Here is a 21,000-nt window from a genome sequence, read left to right as displayed (position 1 = left end):
TATATTATATTATACAAATTATTTTGATTCAAATTTTTAAACAACCACACCCTTTGAATCTGACCAAAACAAGTAGCCAATTTAATTGGTAATATAGTCGACGGTCGTGGTGGAAGCAATGGCTCGGAGATGTAGTTCTGTCACTTATAAAAAAATGCACAGTCAAAGAGGTATAGAAGTTCAATAATCACCTAGAATTGCTCCAACATAAAGTGTGATTGTTTGGAGGATTGTTATTCATTCCATTTTTTTTTTCAAAAAAATATCAAATTAAACATTTATTTTTTATTTTTTATATTATACTAAAAATCAATTTTACATTCAAAATATCACATCAACACCTATTTATATAACATCATACAATTATTCAAATTCAAATTTTTTTTGATTATTCAAAACTTGCTTTGATATATTAAGAATTTGAGCTAAAATAGTAATTTGAGCATAGCTCGTTAGACTCAATTTCAAATTTAAGCTCGGCTCGCAAGACTTGAACTTGAGTTTGAGTTATGCTTGAATTTTATACATATTTTGTATATTTTTTAATATATAAGTTAAATATATTTAATTTTTTCATAATTATTATAATAAAAATTTTAAATTTTATTAATAAATACAAGAGAAAATAGTAATAAATATCTCATATTTATAGTTAATTATCATTTTTATTTTTTAATTATCTAGCAAAATATATTCTACATGTGTCATTTTTTTGCAATTTTTCGTCCTCCATAGCACAATCTCAATCGCACCGGTTACTGTCATGAATTCGACGCGCGGCCAGAGGATAAAAATTACAAAAATGTGATACATGCGAGATATGTTTTGCCAGAGTAACAATTTAATGACAAAATTGATAATTTTCCAATTTTGAATCTAAAAATTAGTTTATATTTCTTAGTGTTTCGACTTTTTTGGGCTTTAAACAATTTCGGACTAATAAAACATTTCGTAGGTTGGTTTGTATGCTCGTTTCGGACGAATTGAGCAAATTTTATTTAATTTTTTTGTCTAAAAATTGACATATTTTTTTTAGTATTTAGATTTTGTTAGGGCCTAAAATAATTTCAGATTGACAAAAAAATATTGCTAGTTCATTTATTTGGTCATTTCGGATGAACAAAACAAATTTCTTCTAACTGCGAGTCTAAAATTGGGTTTATGTTTCGTTTAGTCATTTTGGATAAACTGTGCAAATTCTGTTCAATTTATATTATAAAAATAAATTTACATTTTTTATTATTTTTTTTGGTTTGGGGTTTTTAGGGCCCTAAACCACGATGAACAAAAAAATTCGTTGTTAGTTCGTTTGGTTGTTTTGAGTGAAACATTGCGAGTTTTGTGTAATTTTGAATTTAAAAATATATATACATTTTTTAGTTTTAGAGTTTTGTGGCCCTAATTGACTTTGATGGATAAAACACTATCATTGGTTGGTTTGTTGGTTTGTTTGATCATTTTGGATGAATTGTATTTTCTCAAATCTGAATCTAAAAACAAACTTGATATATCTCATATATGTCACTTTTCACAATTTTCATCCTTGTAGCACAATTCCACTCCACATGAGATTGTATCTATCTTAAATTTGATGTGCGGCCAAAGAACGAAAATTACGAAAAAAAATTACACGTGAGATATATTTTGTCAAAGTGACAATTATACGAAAAAAATGATAATTGGCCGTAGAAAATATTTATTGCAATTTCCCCATAAATACCAATTTTGATATAAAAAAATAATATATATTAATACGTTTGGTTTGTAGGATAGAATTATAATATTATATATATTATTTTAATAGATTATATAATCATTCTATAAACTAATTCAATGTTTACTATATTGAATTGTTGTATAAAATTATTAATTTGGTCTAAAATAGTAAGTTATATATTAATGATAGATAAAATAATATTTTTACATTAATTATACCTTAAGGGTGTGTTTGTTTGAAGGATTTTGATGAATTTTGATGGATTTCTACTATTCATCTCATTTGTTTCCCCAAAAAACATCAAATCAAACACTTATTTTACATTTTTTATATTATATTAAAAATTAATTTTACATTCAAAACATCACATCAACGTCTATTTATATATCATATCGTACAACTATTCAAATTCAAAATTTTTACTATTCAAATCTTAACTCAAAATCCAAATCCCCAGACAAACACACCCTAATATTACTTAATACCACCTATAAAATAAGGAATAATAATAATAATTGATTATAGTATTATTATACCGAGCTTTCGAGTTATAGTAATGCATAGTAAATCTATGATTAAATTTGAATAAAATAATATTATCCACTCTAATAATACAAAATAAACACATTATTTATATATAAAATAATATAAATATATCATCACTAATGAACCAGATGAACTATTTGTGAGCTGAGCTCAAGCTCAACTCATTTATAAAAATATAATTTTTGAACACAAACTCGACTCAGTTTCTCTCTACAAACAATTTGAACCAAATTGTTAAAAAGTCGGAATTGAGCTTGGCTCGCCACTAATTCCTTTTAACATGTAGTCTTAGGGTGCGCTTGTTTGTGAGTTTGGGATTTTGAGTTTGAATTTTTTATTATAATATTATTATATTCTTTACTTAATGTCAAGTTATAGGAATGCATAGTAAACAAATGATTATGTTTGATAAAATAATACTATTCATCCTAATCATACAAATTAAACATAACCAAAATATATAAGATAATATAAATATATCATTATTGCCTAATTGAGCTATTCGTAAGCTGAGCTTATTTATAAAAGTAATAATTTTCGAACACAAACTCGACTTGTTTATCTCTGCAACCAAGCCGAATCAAATGTTAAAAAGCCGAATTGAGCTTGGCTCACCACTAATTTGTTTAGAAGGTAGTCTTAAATTCTACTTTTTCAGTGTAATACACTGTACATCAATTTTAGGATAAATTGCACAAAATTTACATGTGGGTTTCACGAAATTGTACGAAATCTCTGTACTTTTAAAAATGCATCAAACTTTATTATGTCATCGTAAACTCTGCGTCTAACCCCTCAACCCTCCTTATTTAACACTGTTTTCCAGAATCTTCATTTCTAAACTTTTAAAATTACTCATTATAAAACCGTTCTTTAAGATTAAATATAAGATAAATGAATATATTTATAACTTTAGAAAGTTAGAAATGAGTATTCTGAAATTATTCGCAATTCGGACGCATGTAAGTAAAAATACTGATAAATAAGGATGGCCAAAAGCTTAGGCTTAGAATTTACAACAGGAAGTTGACGCGTAAAAAATTTTGTAATTTTGTAAAACCACATCCAATTTAGCCAATTAGCCATAATTTTATTTAAATCTTCACAATCTTCAAAATAACATCAGAAAAACACCCCCATCAACCTCAACGTCAATTGAAATAAGAAACCATTCTGTCCAAACATGAAATCAAATCAACTATGAATTTACATCCAAATCTTAAACCCAAAAATTTAAAAAAAAAAAAAAAAAAAAAAAACAAAAAACATTAGTCTAGACAGCCATCCCCAACCTGTAGTACTTGTTCTACGATCATCATCATCATCATCCTCATCCTCATCCTCATCCCATCCCAGATTAAGAACACAACACAACCTCAAGCTACCTACCAGAAATATACATACACAGTTTATCCCTCAAAATCGACCCGATTTTGTCGACGGAATCGCACACGTCCTGCCGGTATCCCCGATCGTGGTACAGCGATATCGGCACGTCGTCGAGAAGCTCGTCTTCCATATCGATCACAATATTATGAAGAATACAGCAGGCGAGGATAAACCGCGGCAGCTTATGCTTGTCGGGTCTCCACATGTCGCGTTGGATCATCTTCCAAACGTCCTTCAGCATCGCCAACGCTCGTCGCGCGACAGCGTGGGTCGCGAGGAGCCTTTTATTGAAATCGGATTCCGTCTCCGAAAGATCCTTCTTTTGGTACGGCGTCATTAGCCACGGCAGCAACGGGAATCCCGAATTCCCGACGATGTATTCGGGAATCTCCGTCGCCGTGTCGTCAGGGAAACAGGTCTTGCTGCTGTTCAGCTTCTCCCCCTTTTGGCACTGCTTGAAGAAGTTGGAGCTCTGGAGGACTGACGCGTCGTTCATTTTCCCGGGCCAGCCGGTGACGATGCTCCGGAATTTGAGATCGGGACCGACGACGGCTTGTAGGATCATGCTGTGGTTGTCCTTGCAGTCAAGCCAGGCGTCGGCGTCGGGATCGGACGACGTCAGCTGCATTGTGATGTGGGTTGTGTCGATCACGCCGCAGCAGTTCGGGAGGCCGCGGATTTTCTCGAACTTGTGCTTGATCTTGGCCATTTCCGGGTCGGTGGACGGCCATTGGAGGTGGCGAAGACCGTTTTCTTCGATCGCTTCGACGAATCGCCATGTGACTTGGGAGACGGTGGAATGGTGAGCTCCGAACGAGTCCCCGATCGAGATCAACGAATTCCCGGACCCGAGACGGGTGAGCGCTAACGCGACTTGGTCATTCAGCGACATCGGTTTGCCATTTGTGAAAGTGAAATGTGTCTTGGCCATCATGTGATCCTTCACCAGTAAACATATGTAGTCGAATGTTTTCCGGGACACTCGATACGTCGATTTGAACCTGTCCAAGAGCTTAGATGACGACGGGTTGCCTGCGAAATACAGAACTACGATTTTGAGAAGATCGGAATAAAGTCAACAATGAATAAGCAAGAAATGCAGATTATAGTAATGAATTATGCTAGAGAAAATCGAAGAATTATATGCAGTCTGTAGTAAAAAATAAAAATGTTTTTGACTATCCAAAAACATGATTTTTAACACCTAAACTTAAGATATACAAAACATTACTTGCAACTGATGTTTTCTACTCTAAAAAAATTAAAATCCAAAATAATCCGAAACACCAAAAAAGACAAAGTCACAACATACAAATAAACTAAAGGCTTCTTCATTCAGAGGAAAAAAAAAAAAAAATAGCTTCTCATAATCAAGTATGAATAACTATAGTAAAATCTTGAGTTGCATCACAAGGAAAGTACGAAGATTATATGTAATCAAGCAGCCTAAACAAAATATATATATATATATATATATTTGAAGGGAAATAGAACTATATAGAACACTAGATTATATGTAATCAAGCAGCCTAAACAAACTATATATATATATATATATTTGAAGGGAAATAGAACTATATAGAACACTAGATCATCTTACCCCATGTAACTATATAGCTGTATCACTCCACGATCGCAACTACGTGAACCAAATAGACATGATAGAGGAATTTTTCGACTACAATCTTATTAGACTAAATACATCAGGAACATTGATACAGTGACTGAGTGCTTCCGGATGTAAAAGGGTAGTCAACATGAAGATCTATTCAAAAGGTTCACAAAATTAAGGTTCTATTTACATGCATTTCAAAAAACTTTTGGCATTACTCATCCGGAATATATTTTCCATAAAAGATCACATCATATACTTATTTTTATTTAAATTATTACATCAAAAGACATATTTTTTATGCAAAACAGCACATCGAAATACTTTTTTTTTTTTTATTCAACTTCTCATATTCAAAACTCTTAAAACATATCTAAACATAACCTTAAGTATTTTACTTAAAACATGTAAGGCCAATAGTTTATCACATGCAAATATAGGTACGACAAAGAGTTGATTATAATGATGTGAAAAAACTATTTGATCTAAGACGTGGTACCTGGATAGTTCATTTAAATAGATGAATGTCTCGTGACAGTTTGAAATCCAAAATTAAACGTCAACTTTAGATCCTTCCATTTATCTTGCCCTTGGTTTGTTAGATATCTATGAACTTATTGCCTGTATTCACCAGTCTCTGTTAAACCTTAACAAAATTTATCTTTTCACCTACATACCCATCTCTCTCTCTCTTTATATATATATGTATGTGTGTGTACAGTTTAGTATACATAGAAATTCAAATAATCTAGAAATATCTTTCTTTCTTTCTTTCTTTCTATTGTATTTTCCAGCCAAGTTTCAGTGATTATACATTTATTGATGTTATTGAGACATGTAATCACAGTATCTTTAGATATATTGCTTAAAGAAATATTATAACATATTGGAGTAGGATAGTCTTGCAGAACCTATCTTTGAATTGATACATATGATTTTCAGTATAAGTTTCTTCAAATATCACACATGAAGTGAATTTTTACATGGTACACACTAATGCTTTCTTATATAATTTTCATCATGATATGAGAAAGAAATATGACCTAACATAAAATGAACGTATTAATTCATCAAATCAAGCTTAAACCAACTATTATCATCTAATCATATACTTAGCTTAAGCAAGATTCTATAAGACATGCATACCAATTTCTACAAGATAATTAAAGATGATGAAGACAATACAGGTATGTTCAGTGTTAATAGAGTCCAGGTACAAATTAGAATTATGCACGTATAAGTTATAATTAGTTATTAAAGAAATTATTATTACTGGTCAATATTTTTATTTCTACTGTTATTACTTCCTTCGAATTAACCCAACATTTTCCCAAATCATGATTGAAAATTGCAGAAAACAAAATAAAAATACTAATGATTTATCTCCTTATGAAACAAAAGGCCTTGCAGGGTGGGAAACAATAATAACAAATCCATAGGCCATGTTAAACCAACATTGGCAATTCGTAGTACACATACAATTCCATTTCTACAACTAAATAAACAGAGATTTTGAACTGATGCATACTAAAAACATCACATGTTAACATTTTTCATTAATATCTATAGTCATGCTATTTAGCTCGACAGAATGTTAGTGTGTTACAACCGTCAATGTAAATAAATGTGTGTGTAAGTTCTAAAATTATCTTGTTGAATTGCAATTTGAAGAAGTTTATATTAAGGTTGATTAATGGTGATTCTTGTTGTAGACAGCATCATAGAGATCATTCTACCATTGGTTATGCATTTTAAATTTGAAAGTAAATTATCATACTCTATCACTTAGCTTTTGTAATGTGGTTTTCACACGTGAAATAAGTTTTAAAAATATTGTTGAAAGTGTTCCGTGAGTATATGATCTTAAAAAAATCAAGAGATTATTGATTTCTTAAAGTGTTTTGGTAAATATTTTGGAAATATTCCAACTTCCGGTGTGTTCTTACAAACAAAAATACCCAACATATTTTCTCAAAAATATTAATATATTATATACTCATTATTTTTATATACTAACACAATTCCCTATACCTCATATCAAAAAAATTACTTCAAACCAAAACACAAAACAAACAAACCCAAGCTTCCACAATAAGGTGCCAAGATTCATATAAGTCTTCAAATAGATTATGAAATTCCTTTCTAAATATATCATTCAAGGATATAGGCATATTCTTTACTTCTGTGATTAATTATTTTGTTGTGCCATTTTCATTCTTCCATTACCAAATTTCTTTTTATCATGCACAAATTTTAGCACAGCAAGAAAGAATGGTGGAAAGAGCAGCTTGTTGATTTAGAGTAAAGTTTGGTTAAGTTTAACTTGGGTAAAGGACTAAAGATTTAAAAGATGCCATTGGAACACAACATGAATTTCATAGAGAATTATGGAAACTCTTCCATATGATTTATTATGTCTATAGTTGTGAACTGAGCATCCATAGTGGATTGCAAATGCAGGTTAGGTTTTCAAGCTTCTAATCAAAATGTTGCCTAACTTCTACACTTAACAAATAGTACTAAAAACAAAATGTGTAAGCGTAGCTGTTTCTTAACACAATGGTTCGACTAGTAATCCCTTTCAGTAGATACTAAAAAAAAAACTCAGTCTTAAAACAGCCACCGTCGGCTTCCAGACATCAGAAATACATACAAATACTTATTTAGAATGTGAAAAATAGAATACATGGTAAGTATGTATGTATTGATTATAATTCTCAACCCCAACAAGGAAAACTATCTGAAAAGAAGCCTAAGGAATGAGCTTTATTGAGAAACTCAATAATCAACAAAAGTCCAGGAATCTGCAAGTAACCATTAACCAAATTACCTTCTTATTCAATGTATGTGAGGATTTATAATTCGAATGTACATCGTAGTTCCTAGCATCAGTAGACAATACATTCCATTCTCTGCTAAATATGGAATCTAAAGTGGGTAAAACTTATGACTTCCAGGATCTCACTTGAAGAATAACAAAAATACTAAAATAATAATCTTCATATTGCAAAAGGTTACCCTTTGTAGAACCGAAAGTAAAACATATCAAAAGAATCTAGAATGTACTATATCACTCCCATAAAACATCTCAAGCATGTATGACAGCACCAAACACTATATTATAGCTATATATTATAGGATTTTGAAAATGGAAAAAAATTAGTGTGTTCAACATTACCGGAAATTGTCTTTGATAGAGCATCCCACCAGTCAGAGGAGCCCTCCTCTGAAGATCCTGATACTAAAGAGTTCTCTTCACTTTTTGTATCCACTTTCCTTTTCTTTTTATTACCTCTGATAGGTCCCATTATTGAATCAAAATTTCAAAATACACCTACCACCAACAAAAGCCAAAAATCAATCATAACACTCCTTTTACTTGTTTTGCAGACACATTGGGTGATATATAAGTTTAAAAAAAAAAAAGAATGGAGATCCGAACATACAAATGTATCTATTCGACTTGAATATCCATGGAAATAGCTATAGTGAGTAAACTGGCACATGCATTGGTGTTTCCATAGCATAAAGAAATTCACAAAATACTACAATATACATGGAAACACACACCAATGCTTTATAACATAGCATGATGAATATGATCACTTTGTGCAGACACTTCTTGAAAACAGACCTACACGAAAACACACTTTTGAATGTATAAGACACATTTGTGTAGTTTGGTTCAAGAAAAATCTGATGAAAAATCCTATATAATTGGCACCGGCAATGGTGAAGACCTAAAACAATACTTACATGGTTAGTGAACATACTTACACAAGCAGAAAGAAGAGAACTTCTACATGTACAGTTCGGTTATAAGATGCACTATTGATGAGTAGAATTTTCAACAGCATTTGAACTAAAAACACAAAATTTAAAATGCTACACCTAAAATTCCTCAACGCAGCCACAAATCAATCCATCAATCACAAGATATATGCATCCCACAACAGAATAGTAAAGTAATTCAACAGCATTTATCAAAAGACAGGATGAAAAGCACGCGATTCAAATGGAGAAGAACATTAAGTTCATCCATCGAAGAACCGACGATCTCAAACAGAGAGATCTTATCATCCATTCCATTGTCCACACCAATTTCGACGCTCGCCATCAACAATCACCAATCGCACACAGACAGACACAGCCACAGCCACATCACCGAACCAAAACCAACCGCCACCGAACCGAAGTCCTCCCCGTTCCAACCAAACCTCCGAACGAATTACGAATCCAGTTCTTCCATTAATGATAAATCTCTCCGTGCAAAAGCAAAGAAATAGAGCAGAAACGTCATCATTCAGCCGACTTCTGCCGCCATTTCAATAGCGTAAAAAAGGAAATTCAAAGGCGTACGGTACACAGTAACAAACGCAGACTGAACCGCGCAAAAACGACCAGTAATCGAGACGAGGTTAGGCAGATAAAGACATTAAAAGCTGCAGTGAGGAATGAGATAATCTCACCTGAGAAAGAGAAGACGATAGTGATTGCGTGCCTGCAATGGAAGAGAGATTGAAGATTCAGAGAGACGACGCAGTGCACTGGTGCTGCAGCTCCTTCTTCTTCTTCTTCTGCTGCGGTCTCCTATTTTTCACCGAAGCTCTCTGCCTTTCTTCGTTGCCTTGCCTATGAATATTAATATTAATATTATTAATATAATAATAATAATAATAATAATATAGAAATATAGAATGCACAAATTGCAAACTCACCAAAGCCTCGTCGCTGTGTTTGTTTGTATTTTAGATTTAGTTCGTATTATCCGAAAATTCAAATTATAAATATATAAAAAATTGTTTATATTGTTAAAATGTATGTTGTTTTTTGTTTGTTTGTGACTAAAATTAAAATTTTTTTAAAATAATTCATTTATAATTTTTTATTTTTAATTATCTTTCATATACTGAAAAAATAAGAGGATTGGAATTTACAGAGAGTGAAAAAAAAAATATATTCCTTCCATTTTACTTAATTTATCAATTTTTTTAATTTGTCAATCCACATTATTTGTCTTTTTTTTGAAATATTAATTTATATTTTTTTTATTTTAATTAAATTAATTAATCATTTTAATTTTAATTTATAATTATTATTAAATTATAATTATTTTTACTGATATATTTTTTAATTATTTACTAATTATATAATATTGTACCTAAACAAATTAAGTTAGACGGAATAAGTAATTTTTACTTTTTTTATGAATTTGTATTTATCTTTTTATTTTTCTTTTATCATTTATTCTTTCAAATCTTTTCATTCATCTTCAATGCCTTCATCACACCACCCGTTGAAGGGTCTACATATAACTACTATTATTATTATTATTATTATTATTATTATTATTATTACTATTATTTACATTTCTTTCAATTAAAATTTTTATTTTATCAATACAAATAATCAATTCTTATTTTTTTTCTACTATTTAATTATTTGTTATCATATTATTCTTAGTATCACTAGAGTTGGCAATGAGTCGATTTGTGTCAGGTTCGTGTCGGGTTGAATACTTTGAACGGGTTAAATTACTCAACTCTAACCCAACCTGTTTATTATCGTGTCGGATTCGTGTTGACCCGTTTATTATCGTATCGGGTTCGGGTTGACTCGTATACATAATTAAGTCGAATTTCTTGATTCAAATTAAATAATTTTTTGTTGTGTTGTCGTGTTATGTTAGTTTTTATTGGTTTGAGCAAATTAGGTTGAATTATTTAAAATTGAACTTAGTTTAAATTAATTTATGAGAAGATTAATAAATTATGATTATTTTACATATATAATAAGTATATTAATCAATATTAATATATTATGATCGGATTGTCGTGTTGGATTTGAGTTGAGAGTCTCAACCCTAACCCGGCTCGTTTATTATCGTGTCGGGTTCATGTCAACCCATATACATAATCGGATTGAAATATTTGACCTAAACCCAATTATTTCATGTCGAATCGTATCGAATTATTGTGTCTTGATCAATTTTTGTCAGCTCTAGATATGACAAGTATGTAGGTCATACTAGGCAAATTTGTGTACAGTCAAAATCCCTAAGTTATGGACTCGTGGCCTTATAATCACAATTCATCCCACAAACACACTAAAAATATATATATTTTTATATAATACTTATATCGTATCCAATAATTATTTTATAAAAATTAACTTGAATACGCATTTTATTTTAAAAACAATTTGAATAATATTGTAAAAAATTAAATAGTACAAAAATTAAAACATAAATTGACAAATAAATAAGAAAAATAAACATTTATATTTCTCAACTTCTATTTCTTTATACTAAACACATAAATGTGTCTGCGTAATTTTAATTTTAAATAGTAAAATTTTGAATTTAAATAATTATTTAATATAATTTTCAATGTGAAATTAAATGCGTAATATAATAAATAAAAAATAATTATTTTGATTTGATATTTTTGCAAAAAGGAAAAAAATTCTTAGAAAAATAAAACTTAATCTAAAATTCCACAAACAAATAACATACAATGAGTATTTGATTTGACTGGAGGTTTACTCAGAGTGCATTCGATGAGTAACGATTTCGAATTTTCACATTATAGATTCTCTTCGTACTTTTTTTTTTTTTTGTCTACGTACAAGAGATACAATCTTTATTTAATAATTAACTAATCTATTATTCATTATACATATCTTTTCAATTACACATATTACACTCACAAAGGCGAAGTTGTCGTTTAATACTACACAAACTATCGTTAAGATAAAATATTTTTAATATTCGTGCAAAAAATAGAAATAAAACTCTTGTCGACAGACGGAAAAAGTATAATACATGCATTTGACAATTAAAGTAAACGCAAATAACATCATTATTTTAAATTTTTTATACTTACACGGAAATTTATAGATACTATTAACAGATTTTTATTGAAAAAATTAGGGGGGAGGAACCAATATATAGATATTATGCTCAATCGAATTTTCATCAGTGTATACTTAAAAAGTAATGACATTTAATTTCTATATCATGAAAATTTGATGAAAAGTGTGTTTACTTGTAACTTTTTATTTAAATAATATTTTAATATAATATATTATTAAAAAAAAAATTATTTGAAATTATGGAAATTAAAAAGTAAAAAAAAATTGTAAAAATATGTTTGTGTTGAGTTAAGATCAATGATTTCGGATGTCCATATTATAAAGATTCGATAAAAGTCCATAGGTGTGTTCATTTTGACTTTTTTTATTTATTTTAATTTAATGATATTTTAATATTTCTTCCATCTATTTTTTTTTTTAATTCGTTTCGTTCAATTTATTTTATTATTAATTTTGACAATATTAATAAAAATCAATATTTAATTATTATTATACATGAGTAGTTATTTACCATAAATATTATTATATTTATTACATTCTTTTTTTATTATTTTTAAAATTTTTAATTAAATCTTTATAAATATTCTCAATTATTTTTTTTACTTTTATTATTTTATCAAAGTAATTTTTTACTTTTTAAGAACTCAAATATTCTAAATTTATTGGATGAAAGAACACGATAATTTTGTAAAAAAAAAAAAGTACAATAAAGTCACGTGCTCCATAAAGGTCTATTCAGTGCATTTAATTTTTCAATATTTATTTCTACTACATTTTAAATATAATACTAATATTTCTAAAAGAAATATAAAAAATACTCCCTCCGTCCCCGGCTCAAATGGCTACTTTGGAAGTTTTATAATAGATTAAGAAATAACAATTTTTTATTAGTTAGTTGAAGTGTGTGATAGATTTTGATACTTTGTCTTTTTGATTTTATATACAAAGTAATTATATGCCTAATGAAGTAAAAATTATGGGTATTTTAGTATTGATGTATGATGACTTGTTTTAAAATAGTAAATTGATACTTTAGAGTAAGACAAATGAAAATGGTAAAAATAGTATTTTGAGTTAGAACGAGGATGTAGTATTTATGTTGACCGGTAACTTTTTGTTAGAGAAATATACATATTATATATATTGAAAATCATGACAATAAAAATATTGATTAGACACACAAATTCATTATTTCTTTTCATAAAATATCACATTAAAAAAATAATAATACTTAAACAACAAATAAAATAAAAAACTTAGGTTGCTTCTTCTGTGAGTTTTTCACAACTTTTTTCTTTCAAAAATATTATATCAAATAATTATTTTTATTTTTTATATTATATTAAAATCAATTTTACATTCAAATAATGTTTGCTTGCTAATCCATATGTACTTCAATTCTTAACTAAAACCTCTGAATTTGGCACGGAAAATTTCTTTGCAACGGAAAACATTTCCTTACAACGGTCATATTGTAATATTCATACGATGTGAAACTTCCCGTCGCAAAACCTTGTCCGTATCAATACGACGGAAGCTCTACATATATAAGTTTGTATAAGTTTCTCTTTTCCCCGAACACATCGTGTGTATGTATGTTCTACAATATAATTCGTATTCTAATGACCAAACTACGGCAATTCTAACTGTTTCTACAATCACTCGTCAATGTTATTTCTAATGGCCACTTGACATCAACATCCGATTCTGATTACCGAAGAGATTGCGGTTCAAGTGATCGAACACCATTGTCACATCCAATCCTATTTTCGATAGTTACTATAATCCCAATTATAATTACTTAACAGTCAAATTATCAAGAATCGACTATTTAAACTAATAGTCATTTTTTCAAAAGTAACATGTTCTAAAAATTCATACTTATATTTCTTATGACAGCATAACATCCTTCTAGTTATTATTCATTAACCAGCTACAAGATTGGAGAAAAACCAGAAAAAAGAAAAATTCGAGACAAGGAATAGGACTAACCTGTCGAAGCACAAAACAACTCTCGATCCATGTCGCCGTTGGAAGCATCAAACAGCATTTCCTGAAGTATTCGACGCCATTATTCTCAAAACGTATAGATGAGTGGATAACCATTGAGTGTCGTCGTCGTCGTTGTCCTCATCTATTACTCTTATTTATGTAAGCTATAGCTTTTTAATCAGTAAGAAAGCGCACCCATCGATCACTTCTTTGTAGCCGTCCTCCGGATGCCATATCTTTCATTGCCTTTTCTACTTTGATCCGCCATATTCTTATCACTTCTTCGTTTGATTTGGGATCTTCGTTGTCGGGACCATCAGCCTTGGATGCAGGCTGCATTTCATATCGAAGTAAATCATCAAAATCAATAAGCTTGTTTGAATTCTTGGGAGTGACGGCAGCAGCTTCAGGGATAGAACTTTCGCCCTGCGATTCTGAGACACTCTTTTGAATGTAAGGCTCCGGCATTTTATACGTATACGGCCTTGTGTTATTACCACCAAAAAACCATTCTTGGGCGTGGCCACGCTCATCTCCAATCGTAGAAAAATGTTTGAAAAAACCATGCTCATAGAACAGAAATCGATCATTATCTTCCAGGTTGGAAGATCCTCCTCTATCCTGTGAATGCAAATTCACCAAACTAGTGAAATACCGAACAAACCTTCCAACTGATCGAAGTTAAACTATTCGACACATAATGGTTTCAAAATTAATGATCTACAATTATGTGATTCACAAATAGCATCCATACAGCATATTCATCTCAATTTCTTCTTTTCAAGCTTCTTTTCTTCCGATTGATCAAAGTTAAAAACTATTCGACACATAATGGTCTCAAAACTTAATGATCTACAATTTTGTAATTCACAAATAGCATTCATACAGCATATTCATCTCAATTTCTTCTTTTCAAGCTTCTTTTCTTCCGATTGATCAAAGTTAAAAACTATTCGACACATAATGGTCTCAAAACTAATGATCTACAATTTTGTAATTCACAAACAGCATCCATACAGCATATTCATTTCGATTTCTTCTTCTCAAACTACTAAAATACTGAGCAAACCTTCCGATTGATCAAAGTTAAAACGAATCGACACATAATGCAATCAAAATTAATGATCTACAACTATGTAATACAGATATAGTATTCATACAGCATATTCATTTCAATTTCTTCTTCTCAAACTACTAAAATGCAGAACAAACCTTCCGATCGATCAATGCTAAACTACCCTAGACATAATGTTTTAAAAATTAATGATCTATAATTACATAATTCACAAATAGCAGTCATACAACATTTTGATTTCAATTTCTTCTTCTCACACTACTACAACGCAGAACAAACCTTCCCATTGTTTGAAGTTAAACTATCCTACACATAATGGTTTCAAAATTAATGATCTACAATTATGTCATTCACGCATAGCATATTCATCTCAATTTCTTCTTCACAAACTACCAATAAATTTCTAAAAATACACTGTTAAATTCTAAACGCAATACCTTTTTCTATTCGCAGATTCAGTAATGCGAAACCATCTAAAACTTATATATGACTAACAATCACATATTAACGGGCGATACAGTGTAAATGTGGCGGGGAAAAACAAAATCAGCCTAATGTGATAAATCAAAAACAACAATAACAGTAGCAGCGGAATTAGGAAAACCACATACAGATTGACAACCGCAAAATCGTAACGAAGAACGAGTACGGAAAACTACGTACCATATCTAACAACAACTGCGGTTACACTTTTTTCGAAATTGCGTGAATATTCTGCAGCGAGTCGAGCAGCGAAGGAAATCACACACACACGATGAATCGCGTAAGATTAATAATGATTTTATATAAAAATAATTATATCTAAAATAACTGAAAATATTTTAAATAATCTAAAAATAAAAAGTATGTTTCAGAAAAAATAAAAAATTAAAAAAAAAATCGAAGGTTGCTTTGATTATAGGTTGAGATTGAGTTTTTGAATGAGACGGTTCTTCGAAGTTATTTATTTACTTAATATTTATATATATAATTAAAAAAATAAAATATTTTTAGTTATTTAATAACCATACTTTAATAAAATATGTACATAATATAAATATTGTTTTCTATAAAATAAAAATTTATATAATATAAATAAATAAAATTTATAAATATTTATTTATAATTTTTTTGAATTGATTTTGAATAAATCTCATATAATATAAGTGATGTTTACTATTTTTGTCCATCCCAAGTAATAATCTCATTTTCATAATTAATCATATCATTATAAAATTATTTTTACTTTTTCATTATTATTATACAATTGTCACTACTTTTTACACTAATATACTTACAATGACAAAAAAGTCTTTTACCCGTATTTTTTATCAACTACCATTATAATATTAATATTTCTTAAAATTTGTGTCAGCACTGCCCAGACTAATTCTGGGAAGAAGGGAGTAATATTTTAGAAAAAAATAGAAATAGAGTGCCAACAAAAATTGAAAAAATATATATATTTTATTATCATGCACATTATATTAAAAAGTATCAAATTCTTTTAGTACGGTGACACAATATAATGACATTTTTATTATATACTTGTGTATAGTGAAAATTCAGTATATTATTTTGATATTTAATATTATATTTTTATGTACTACTAATTCCTTATATTAATATCAAAAGTATTCATGTAAATTTTTTCTTAAAATTCAAAAATGATTTTTAATTTTATCATTCGATGCAAAATATAATTATTGATACAATATTATTTATATTTGTTGCACCGAATTTTTAATATAGAGTGTGTTTGTTTGAGAATTTAGATTTTGAGTTTTGAATAGTAAAAAATTTTTGAATTAAAATAATTATATAATGTGATATAAATAGGTGTTGATGTGATGTTTTGAATGTAAAATTGTTTTTTAATATAATATAAAATATAAAAAATAAAAAATAAATATTTGATTTGATGTTTTTAAAGAGAAAAAAATTGCTAATAGCAAAAATTTTGAAAAATCCTCCCAACAAACACACCCTATATAAATTTTTGTATATACTTAATTTTCTGTATATCATATTTTTTTAACATACTATAATAAATCATCCCTAAACCATTCTATGTATATTTAATTTATTATTTACATTTAATTAATAATTAATAATATTTTATAGGAGTATTTAATGGATAGTGTATAAATAGTTAAAAAGACTAACTGTAAGGGCCTACATTTATATTGAAAATGTCCTAGTCCTGTAAAGGATGATGACAACACATATACAATACACAATATGCGTTAATATAACACAAATGCGACATATATTTAGTCTCCCATAATATATACTCCCTCTGTTCCATAACAAGGTATCCATTTAAAAATATTTTTATATTTGTATAAATTTTTTATACAAATGTCATTATATTAGTATTATAAGACACTAATAGAAATATTTTTGCAATTTTTTCTTGATTTGTAATATATAATAATTAATATTCAAATATCAACACGCAAAAAGTAAATGAATACTTAGTTATGAATCGGAGGGAGTACAATAATTGATTTTTAACCCATGACATATTCTTGTACAAAATTACAAACAGTACATACTTTTATTACAAACATACGCTTTATTTAATAAAGACATACATTGTTTCTGTATTTTATTTCCGAAAATTTGACTTACTTTACTATATAAACATAGAGGGCCTTCATACTCAATTTCACAAAATTTCTCATAACAATCCATATTCCAAACAAAATATATACAAAATAAAAAAAAAAAAAAATGCACACATAAAAGAAAATTAATTGCACAAAAGATGAATATTCAAATTCCGAATTCAAAGTATCATAATAAGTAAATAAGATAGCAAAAACATCCTAAATGAGCTTGTCACACCAAATTGTAATGACAAAATCACTTTTTAAACCAACCTTAAAAAACAAAAGAAAGCAAAATTATGAACATACCTTGTGACAAACCTTAGAACAATTCTGTAGGATCTTCACTTCAACTGAGGAGGCCATGGAACGAATCTACAATGAAGAAAAACACTCACATTAGGACCACAAACGAAAAATTCGACGACAATCGACGGCGACGCTCGCCTACCTTTCCAAGCTCGAAACGCCTCTTGATTAATGGGACAGCCCGCGACAATCTGAATGGCATCAAACAGCATTTCCCGCGGGATGGATTTGAGTTCCTGAACGATTTGATGCATGCTCTTGCCATTCTCTAATCGTATGCGATCGTTGGGATGACTCGTCTTGCAGCCGGCATGGCGCTCGAATTCATAAGCATTGAGAATCTACACGATGACCATGAACAAAATTATACATCAAGTTTTTAACGATATTGTCACAAAGAAGAATAGAAAAGTCGAAATGAACGCTTACTTTAGAGAAGTTACAAGAATTGCATCCGCAAATATAGCCCTGTTCCGAAATCACCCCTGGAAGCTGTCAACGACAGTGAAATAAATTAGCGCGACTATAATCAGGTAGTGTAAATGGTAAAGAAGAAGAGTCGTAAAATAGAGTTTACCTCAACTGACGAAGAAACATACCGGACAAGTATCTCGTTGAAGATACCGGTCTGGAGTAAAACTTTAACATTGGTTGGGAAACTTTGCAGTTCTTTCCGAACCGAGTTTTTTGGAGTGGATTTAGATACCTCAAAATCTTGAAACAAATTGTATTCGTAAAGTAAGCTGTAGCTACTAACGGGTAAGGACAGCACGTTCATCAGTTCTTCGTTACTGCCCCACAAGACGCCATTAGATTCGCTGCTATTATCTTGCGGACATATTGGGATTTTAACTTTGTCCCTGCCTTCCCCGATTTGATTCGGGGCATTTTTCTCGGCTGTAGGCATCGACAGATTTCCACCAAGATTAACCAAAGGATTGGTCTTGGACAGATCAATGCTCGAATCTGGGGTGGTAACAGGAACATCGATAACTTGCATTTCACATGGGATTAGATCGTCAAGATCGACAAGCTGGCTTGGAATATAAGGTTCTGGCATTTTAGATGAATTTGACACAGTGTCGTCAAGGCCAAACAACAGGTCTCGGCCTTGGTGATACTCATCTCCAATTATGGCTGAGGGATCGAAAAAACCATGCTCATCAAACGCAGGTTGATCATCCTGGAGTGCAAATACAACAAATTACTGAAATAGAAAACAACTATTTCGATTTCTTACGAGTTCCTCACATGGAATGGCTACGAATTTATTAAACAATCCTAAAAGGAAGAACAAATTCAGTTTCTCCCATAAACTGGCAATAAATTTATTGAACAATCCTAAATCGAAGAACAGATTCTTCACAATTGTTTCGCAATTATGATCTAGCCTACATGTAACTAACAAACATCATTTGTACAGCATATTAGTTTCAATTTCTTCTTCCCAAACATCATTGTTAAATTCTGAAACCTTGTTCGGTTCGGCTGTTCGAAGATTCTCTAAACTTCAGGATATGACTCAAAATTTTCAATCGGACAAACTAAGATACACTAACAATAATGTGGTGGCGAAAAAGCTAAATCCATCCCAACGCAGAACAATAATGCCAGAATTCGTCTCCGATAAAAAAAAATAAAATATAATAATGGCAGAATATGTCGAAATTGCACGGTTTTATGAACACAGAAAGGATTGATAACCTCAAAAATAGCAATCAACAACAAAAAAGCACAGGTTCACTTACCATCTCTGCTCCAGAACAGCAGTTACAATTTTTCGAAATTGCGCCAACCGTTTCAATTTTCGAAATTGCGTTAAAATTCTGCAGCCAGCCGCGAAAAAAAATCAGATCAAAGTTCAATTACGCTTAGCTTGACCATAAACTCTAACCCTTCGCTTCCACTACTCACAATCACACCATCGCAGAACCTTTTGAACTGCCCACGCCATAGAGTATTTAGAAGGGTAGGGTTTGTGGATTTAGCCCAATTGATTTCGAAATTCAAACCCCGGTCCAGACATATGACAACCTGTTTTAAACCGGTGATTTCGGTTCGAACACGAGCCACTGTGAAATAAGAGGCGAAACTGATTTTATATTAACTTAAATATAAAATTAAAATCAAAATCAAAATAAAAAAATTCAAAAAAAATATACTCCATCGGTCTCATATATTTTGGGTCTATTACTGTAAATACTAGAATTTAAATAAAATATAATTAATATATAATTAGAAAGTGTATTAATATAAATAATTATTATTTAGTAAAAGTAATTATAGGGTAAGATTAAGATAAATAAATAATTTAATTAACATAAAAAATTATAAAATTTAAAATTTAAAATGTGATTAAAGTGGATAATCATATTTTTAAAATAGAAAAAGACAAGTTATATTGGACTCACGAAAATAGAAAATAAGGACAAATCATGTGGGACGGAGGAAGTATAATTTTGATCTTACCTTTCAACCAGTCGAATGATGTTTAATCAAATAATAATAATAATTTATGATATTATTTTATTATTTTTTATACTATTCCTGTTCTGGAAGAAAGAGTGACAGTTTATTTTTATTTTTTTAAGTAGATTTTTGAATATTAGTATTATATTGGTTTAGAGTGAAAAAGACAAAAATGCCAATATTAGATTGTGTAAAATAAAAATAATGACATTTGTGTAATATATTGGAAGTTGTAAGATTATTAATTATATAGGTAGATAGTATAATTACTAAATAAAGAAATTGTATCATTGATTTGGGATAGTAAAAAATAGAAAATTGTATTATTCTTATCGAACATAGGGAGTATAATTAATAATATTGGTATTTTGATATAATCTAAGATTTATGATTAAAAAATTATAATATGTATTTAGATATTTTAAAA

At 29.6% G+C, this 21,000-nt stretch overlaps 2 protein-coding genes across 5 annotated transcripts; both read right to left on the bottom strand.

The window, feature by feature from the left end:
* Window positions 1-3,402: 3,402 nt before the first annotated feature.
* Window positions 3,403-9,879, bottom strand: LOC127253591 (protein ALP1-like). The gene is made up of 3 exons (XM_051278245.1): window positions 9,734-9,879; window positions 8,443-8,598; window positions 3,403-4,684 (listed from the first exon to the last, which is right to left on the bottom strand). Exons 2-3 carry the CDS (start codon window positions 8,570-8,572, stop codon window positions 3,645-3,647), a joined length of 1,170 nt encoding a protein of 389 aa, XP_051134202.1. The 5' UTR covers window positions 8,573-8,598; window positions 9,734-9,879; the 3' UTR covers window positions 3,403-3,644.
* A 3,823-nt stretch (window positions 9,880-13,702) lies between these two features.
* LOC127253902 (uncharacterized) lies at window positions 13,703-20,116 on the bottom strand. Of its 4 annotated transcripts, XR_007839361.1 has the most exons (7): window positions 19,853-20,115; window positions 18,682-19,287; window positions 18,534-18,596; window positions 18,247-18,445; window positions 18,105-18,170; window positions 15,868-15,918; window positions 13,703-14,750 (listed from the first exon to the last, which is right to left on the bottom strand). XR_007839361.1 is itself a non-coding variant. In XM_051278707.1 (6 exons), the coding sequence occupies exons 1-5, from the start codon at window positions 19,853-19,855 to the stop codon at window positions 18,145-18,147; spliced, it is 897 nt and encodes a 298-aa protein (XP_051134664.1). In that variant the 5' UTR covers window positions 19,856-20,115; the 3' UTR covers window positions 13,707-14,750; window positions 18,105-18,144. The 4 variants fall into 4 exon arrangements, 3 of the variants coding, with proteins under 3 accessions (XP_051134664.1, XP_051134665.1, XP_051134663.1); XM_051278707.1 differs by lacking the exon at window positions 15,868-15,918 and having other exon boundaries at window positions 13,707-14,750; XM_051278708.1 differs by lacking the exons at window positions 13,703-14,750; window positions 15,868-15,918 and having other exon boundaries at window positions 17,921-18,170; window positions 18,682-19,241; window positions 19,853-20,116.
* Window positions 20,117-21,000: the final 884 nt, after the last annotated feature.

The sequence above is a fragment of the Andrographis paniculata genome, unplaced genomic scaffold, assembly GCF_009805555.1.
Source record: "Andrographis paniculata isolate CXL003 unplaced genomic scaffold, ASM980555v1 Contig51END, whole genome shotgun sequence".
NCBI classification, from domain to species: domain Eukaryota; kingdom Viridiplantae; phylum Streptophyta; class Magnoliopsida; order Lamiales; family Acanthaceae; genus Andrographis; species Andrographis paniculata.
The sequence above is the reverse complement of the archived record's forward strand: the minus strand, read 5'-3'. Positions and strand labels throughout refer to the sequence as shown.

Excerpts from the sequence above, each read along its gene's own strand:
- LOC127253902 (XM_051278707.1), bottom strand. Across the intron at positions 18,446-18,533 it reads ATTCTTGTAACTTCTCTAAA|ATTCTCAATGCTTATGAATT; the intron begins GTAAGCGTTCAT and ends GTCATCGTGTAG. Across the intron at positions 18,171-18,246 it reads GGCGTTTCGAGCTTGGAAAG|ATTCGTTCCATGGCCTCCTC; the intron begins GTAGGCGAGCGT and ends TCTTCATTGTAG.
- LOC127253591 (XM_051278245.1), bottom strand. The coding sequence starts at position 8,572 with ATGGGACCTATCAGAGGTAATAAAAAGAAAAGGAAAGTGGATACAAAA. Across the intron at positions 4,685-8,442 it reads TCTATCAAAGACAATTTCCG|GCAACCCGTCGTCATCTAAG; the intron begins GTAATGTTGAAC and ends TGTATTTCGCAG.